The 7,233-nt window shown below is 40.0% G+C and overlaps 1 protein-coding gene across 1 annotated transcript; it reads left to right on the forward strand.

The window, feature by feature from the left end:
- Window positions 1-816: 816 nt before the first annotated feature.
- LOC138965531 (uncharacterized) lies at window positions 817-1,971 on the forward strand. Its single transcript, XM_070337714.1, has one exon. The coding sequence runs from the start codon at window positions 817-819 to the stop codon at window positions 1,969-1,971; it is 1,155 nt and encodes a 384-aa protein (XP_070193815.1).
- Window positions 1,972-7,233: the final 5,262 nt, after the last annotated feature.

Raw genomic sequence — 7,233 nt, forward strand, 5'->3', positions numbered from 1 at the left:
TGAAAGTCCTTTTTACATTTAGTCAAGTTTTGACTAAATGTTTTAACATAGAGGGGGAATCGAGACGAGGGTCGTGGTGTATGTGTGTGTGTGTGTGTGTGTGTGTGTGTGTGTGTGTGTGTGTGTCAGTCTGTGTGTGTCAGTCTGTGTGTGTGTGTGTTTGTGTGTGTGTCTGTCTGTCTGTGCGTGTGTGTGTGTAGAGCGATTCAGACTAAACTACTGGACCGATCTTTATGAAATTGTACATGAGAGTTCCTGGTATGATATCCTCAGACGTTTTTTTCTTTTTTTCGATAAATGTCTTTTATGACGTCATATCCGGCTTTTTGTAAAAGTTGAGGCGGCACTGTCACACCTTCATTTTTCAATCAAATTGATTGACATTTTGGCCAAGCAATCTTCGACGAAGGCCAGACTTTGGTATTGCATTTCAGCATGGAGGCTTACAAATTAATGAATGACGTTGGTCATTAAAAATCTGAAAGTTGTAATTAAAATTATTTTTTTTATAAAACGATCCAAAATTACTTTTATTTTATTCTTTATCATGTTCTGATTCCAAAAACATGTAAATATGTTATATTCGGATTAAAGCTCTGAAAATTAAAAACATAAAAATTATGATTAAAAGTAAATTTCCGAAATCGTTTTAAAAACACTTTCATCTTATTCCTTGTCGGTTCCTGATTCCAAAAACATCTATATGATACACAAGAAAAGAAGTCGGTGATGAGTTGATTCTTTACTGAAAACAAAAAACAAACATGACGTTTCGGATCATAGATCCTTCGACAGATCAAAAAAAAAAGAACAAAGATGAGACCTAACTACGCATGCCTTTTTGTGGGTCATCTGGAAGAACAGATTTTCCTAACCTACAAAGGTCCCCTGCCAACACTCTTCAAACGCTTCATAGACGACTGCTTGGGCATCGCCGTCTGTTGCAAAGAAGACCTCCTGGAGTTCATCAAATTTGTTGGAGATTTCAACCCTGCAATCAAATTCACGCATGAAATCTCTGAGTCAATGCTGCCTTTCCTCGACATACAGATCTCCATCACTGACTCAAGGAGCCTTGAGACGACCGTTCACTACAAGGCAACTGATTCCCACTCCTACCTTACGTTCACATCAAGCCACCCCAGAGCTACTAGAGAGAGTATACCATACTCGCAATTCTTGAGACTACGCAGACTGTGCAGTACAGAAGAAGAGTTTGACCAACAAGCACAAAGGATGGTGTCTTTCATGAAAAATCGTGGATACCCAGATAACATTGTCACTGAAGCCATGTCTAGAGCTAAACACGTTCCTCGACGCAAAGCCCTAGAAACCACAGCAAAAGACCAGTCCCAGGACAGAACCATCTTGACACTGGTGTACCATCCACACAACATTATTGTCAAAAACATTCTGTTGGATAACTTTGCAATCCTGCAGAGAGACTCCAAACTGAAAGATGTCTTTGCTAAACCCCCACTGGTAGCGTATCTGAAAGACACCAGTCTCCGTGACCAGTTGGTTCATTCCAGCTTCCAACCTTCCAGTGGACAAACACCTGGAAACAGATGCTGTTTGAAGCCCAAATGCAAAGCTTGTCCCTTCCTCAACACCACCACCACCACATTCAACGGACCAAGTGGTAACTCATTCACGATCAGATCAAGCTTTACCTGTCAGTCCACCAACGTTGTATACATCATCACATGCAGTCAGTGCAACAAAATGTACGTTGGTGAAACCTACCGTACACTGGCTGAAAGACTGGAGGAACATGTGAGAGCGGTTAGGTGCCAAACGGACACCCCAGTGGGAAACCATTTCAACAGTAACTTTCATCATCTGCAGCACATGTCCATCGCTGCTGTGTGGCAGAACCACACCGATGTTGTGCATCGCAAATTTCTGGAGACAAACTTGATCATGAGGCTAGGAACAACAAAGCCTCTTGGTCTCAACATCAGAGAGTAGTGACAACCCTCGTCAAAGACATCCCAGGAGAGAGAGAGAGAGAGAGAGAGAGAGAGAGAGAGAGAGAGAGAGAGAGAGAGAGAGAGAGAGAGAGAAAGAGAGAGAGCAAGCGAGCGTGACGTATTACGTAAGACTTGTGTGTTTATGACGTCTATAGCAGGAGAGAGTAATGACGTTTTGCGCGCTACGTATGACGTAAGACTTGTGTGTGTATGACGTTTTTTGCGAGAGAGATTAATGACGTTTTTTTGACGTGTTTTTTGCTGTGACGTATTTTCATTCACTTTTTTTTTTATCTGTCGAAGGATCTATGATCCGAAACGTCATGTTTGTTTTTTGTTTTCAGTAAAGAATCAACTCATCACCGACTTCTTTTCTTATTTTTCCACATTGATTCTTCAGTCACCATTACATTCTTCCATAGATATGATATGTTTAGATTAAAAACACGCGCAGAAAGTCAAAACGAAGAGAGGTACAGTAAAGCGTGCTATGCAGCGCAGCGCAACCGCTACCGCGTTAAACAGGCTCGTCACTGTCACTGCCTTTTGCACTAGCGGCGGCACTACGGTCATTGTGAAAAAATGCAGTGTGTTCACTTTCATTCTGTGAGTTCCACAGCTTGACGAAATTAAGTAATTTCGCCTTACGCGACTTGTTACATTTAGTCAAGTTTTGACTAAATGTTTTAACATAGAGGGGGAATCGAGACGATGGTCGTGGTGTATGTGTGTGTGTGTGTGTGTGTGTGTGTGTGTGTGTGTGTGTGTGTGTGTGTGTGTGTGTGTGTGTGTGTGTGTGTGTGTGTGTGTGTGACTGTGCGTGTATGTGTACAGCGATTCAGACTAAACTACTGGACCGATCTTTATGAAATTTTGACGTGAGAGTTCCTGGGAATGATCTTCGGACGTTTTTTTTCCTTTTTTCGATAAATACATTTGATGACGTCATATCCGGCTTTTCGTAAAAGTTGAGGCAGCATTGTCACACCCTAATTTTTCAATCAAATTGATTGAAATTTTGGCAAAGCAATCTTCGCCAAAGGCCAGACTTTGGTATTGCATTTCAGCTTGGTGGCTTAAAAACTAATGAATGAGTTTGGTCATTAAAAATCGGAAACTTGTAATTAAAATTATAGTTTTATTAAACGATCCAAAAACAATTTCATCTTATTCTTCGTCATTTTCTGATTCCAAAAACATATACATATGTTATATTTGGATTATAAACAAGCTCTGAAAAGTAAAAATATGAAAATTATGATTAAAATTAATTTTCCGAAATTTCATCTTATTCCTTGTCGGTCCCTGATTCCAAAAACATATAGATATGATATGTTTGGATTAAAAACAAACTCAGTAAGCTAAAAAGAATAGACATACAGAAAAGCGTGTTATCCTGCTCAGCGCGACCACTACCGCACTATTCTGCATGGCTTGTCGATTTCACTGCCTTTGCCACGAGCGGTGGACTGACGAAACTACGAGTATGTGGTCTTGGTGAAAAAAGCAGTGCGTTCAGTTTCATTCTGTGAGTTCCACAGCTTGACTAAATGTAATAATTTCGCCTTACGCGACTTGTTTATTAGTCTGGTTATTAGCACAAAAGTCATTTTGTGGCTTCGCCAGCTTTTTGCGAAAAGACCGTACCAAATAGTCCTTTATGAGATCTGCCTGACTCAGTGCGAAAAGTCGAACAAGTCATTGTCGCTGTCTTGCTGCCTTTTTGCGAAAAGACCAAATAATTCTTTTTGTGGTTTGCTTGTGGTGTTTGGCTGAAGACGAAATAGTACCTTTCGTTGTTAGTTGTTGGTGTTTTTGCGAAAAGACGAAACAGGCCTTTTTGTGGTCTGCCTGCCTTTTTGTTTGTGCAAAAACACGAAATAGTCCCTTTTGGGGTCTGCTTGTGGTTTTGAAAAAAGACAAAACAATCCTTTTTGCTCTTTGCCTGTTAGTGTTCTTTTTTGAATGCAAAAAGACAGAGAAGTGATTTTATCTGTGGTGGTCTGCTTGTGTTTTGCGAAAAGACAAAATAGTCCTCTTTTTCGGTCTACCTGGCTTTTTGCAAAAAAACAACACAATATAGTCATTTTTGTGGTCTGCCTGCAAGGTTTTCTGCAATACGACGAAATGTTCCTTATTGTGCATGTTTTCTGTAAAAGACAACATAGCCATTTTCCTTGTCTGCTTTGTTATTTTTAAGAAAAATATATGTTTAAAAAGACTTTTTCGCTGTCTGCATGACTTCTGTAAAAAGCGAGATAGTCTATTTTGTAGTCTGCTAGGCTTAACATATACACACTGTTTACCTTGCAATCACTGATAAAACAACATAAAAACAAAAACAAAAACAAACAAACACAAACAAACAACCACACACACAACCACACGAACTATCAAACAAACAAACACACAAACAAAGAAACAAACAAACAAATAAGAACAACATTTCACGATTAAACAAATTTAGAAAAAAAACCAAACATACTATAATATGTAACAAGCGAATAGCAGAACACATTTCGCTAAAGGGCATTATTTTTTTCTTGAATCCATTTGAAACATGACCAAAAAAAGTCCTCTTCAAAGAGACTCCCCCCTCTCCTACACTCACACACACACACACACACACACACACACATACACATACACACACACATACACACACATACACACACACACATACACACACACACATACACACACACATACACACATACACACACACATACACACACACACATACACACCCACACACACACACACATACACACACACACACACACACCCACCCACACACAATCACAATCACACTCAAACACACACACGCACACACGCACACACGCACAGAGGCAGGTAAAAAAAAAAAATACTCAACGACAAAATTAATATGCAAGGCAAAAGAGAAGAAGAAAAAAACCACCGTGGTGGGTTCGGAGGCTGAAACATCGTGTTGTCAGGAAGGAAACTGAACATCTGACGGTCAATGCCCTCTTGTTGTAAAATACAGGCGCCTGAAACTGAAAAGAAATACCAGGTTGAATCGAAACATTTGCAGCTGCTAGAGGTTACGTTCGTGGTGAAAACAATATAAAAGAAGAAAACTTCAAAGACACAATTTTAAAAGCAACAGTAGAAGCAGAATACGTTCAACGATAGCATAGTGGAAGTGGAGGAGGGAGGGGGGTGGAGACTGACCCAATCCACCAAAAAGGCCATCCCCTCCTCATCGTGGTATGGTGGTGAAACAGAACCAAGCTATGCCGTCGGAAGAAAATCGCTGAAATCTCACTGTCCCTTAAACGTGGGGGTGATTTTTTCATTGTGAAAAGTATTCTGGTAGGGTTCTCCCTTGGCGGACAGGTTGGTTGCTGGCTAACGGGGCTCTGGTGAAGACGGGGGTGTGCTGGTACCGATGTGACGGCACAGAGGCCCAAGGACACAAGCGGTCGTCTCAGCAACCTCCAAACGGGTAGACTGGACTCGTCAACCCTGGCAGGTAACCAGTCTAGGAGAAGGGAAACTCCGAAATAGAACCACGGGCAGACCAAGCTCAACAGCCCAGGAAGTCAATTGGTCTAGGGGAGGGACCCCTGACCAACGTCCAAGGCCGAAGTCGGAGATGCGGGACCCCCTGGGTGCCAAAAAGCGCTGCATCACGCAAATCACAACAAAAAAAGTGAACGAAGAAGAAGAAGAAGAAGAAGACTGACCCAATAAAAAGGAAAATCAATAACATCGATTTCCTAAAATGGATATACAAAGGGCAAAGAAAAGAAAGAAAAAAGGAAAGAAAGAAAACAAGAAAAACAAGTCGCGTAAGGCGAAAATACAATATTTAGTCAAGTAGCTGTCGAACTCACAGAATGAAACTGAACGCAATGCCATTTTTCAGCAAGACCGTATACTCGTAGCATCGTCAGTCCACCGCTCATGGCAAAGGCAGTGAAATTGACAAGAAGAGCGGGGTAGTAGTTGCGCTAAGAAGGAGAGCACGCTTTTCTGTACCTCTCTTTGTTTTAACTTTCTGAGCGTGTTTTTAATCCAAACATATCATATCTATATGTTTTTGGAATCAGGAACCGACAAGGAATAAGATGAAAGTGTTTTTAAATTGATTTGGACAATTTAATTTTGATAATAATTTTTATATATTTAATTTTCAGAGCTTGTTTTTAATCCGAATATAACATATTTATATGTTTTTGGAATCAGCAAATGATGGAGAATAAGATAAACGTAAATTTGGATCGTTTTATAAATTTTTATTTTTTTTTTACAATTTTCAGATTTTTAATGACCAAAGTCATTAATTAATTTTTAAGCCACCAAGCTGAAATGCAATACCGAAGTCCGGGCTTTGTCGAAGATTACTTGACCAAAATTTCAACCAATTTGGTTGAAAAATGAGGGCGTGACAGTGCCGCCTCAACTTTCACGAAAAGCCGGATATGACGTCATCAAAGACATTTATCAAAAAAATGAAAAAAACGTTCGGGGATTTCATACCCAGGAACTCTCATGTCAAATTTCATAAAGATCGGTCCCGTAGTTTAGTCTGAATCGCTCTACACACACACACACACACACAGACAGACAGACAGACGCACATACACCACGACCCTCGTTTCGATTCCCCCTCGATGTTAAAATATTTAGTCAAAACTTGACTAAATATAAAAAGCCAGAAAAAAAGCCAGGAAGACAGATTAGCCACACACAAACAGAGTAAAAGAAAGAGACATAAGCCGATTTGGAAACAGAAGAATAAAGACACAAGAGCCGAAGATGACAAATGATAATAGAGATGTGTTGTTTGAATCTGACAGTGATTGTATGATTTTTGTATACATGTATTGTTGTCACGCGCTTTGAACTTCTGATAAGGCGCTTTATAAATGCCCGTTATTATTATTATTATAAAGAAAAGAGGGTGAAAAATAACTCCCTCACTCAGAAAAAATACACCGAATAAGAACACAAACAAACAGACAAACAAACAAACAAACAAACAAACAAACAAGCAAACAAACAAACAAACAAACAAGCAAACAAACAAACAAACAAGCAAACAAACAAATCACAAAACATTTCCAGCGTCAACATGCATCCTGATCGTTTAAATTCCTCGCCTGTTTTGTACCCTCCCTTTTAGTATTGCATGCCCTGCTGTGCCTTTGCTGGAGACCAGAATAATTTCACAGGCGTTCGGATCTCCTGTAAAACTATTTGGCTGGTCGTCGGTCAGATTTCAAAAAGCCTC

This window comes from Littorina saxatilis, linkage group LG4 (assembly GCF_037325665.1).
Source record: "Littorina saxatilis isolate snail1 linkage group LG4, US_GU_Lsax_2.0, whole genome shotgun sequence".
In the NCBI taxonomy this organism is placed as follows: domain Eukaryota; kingdom Metazoa; phylum Mollusca; class Gastropoda; order Littorinimorpha; family Littorinidae; genus Littorina; species Littorina saxatilis.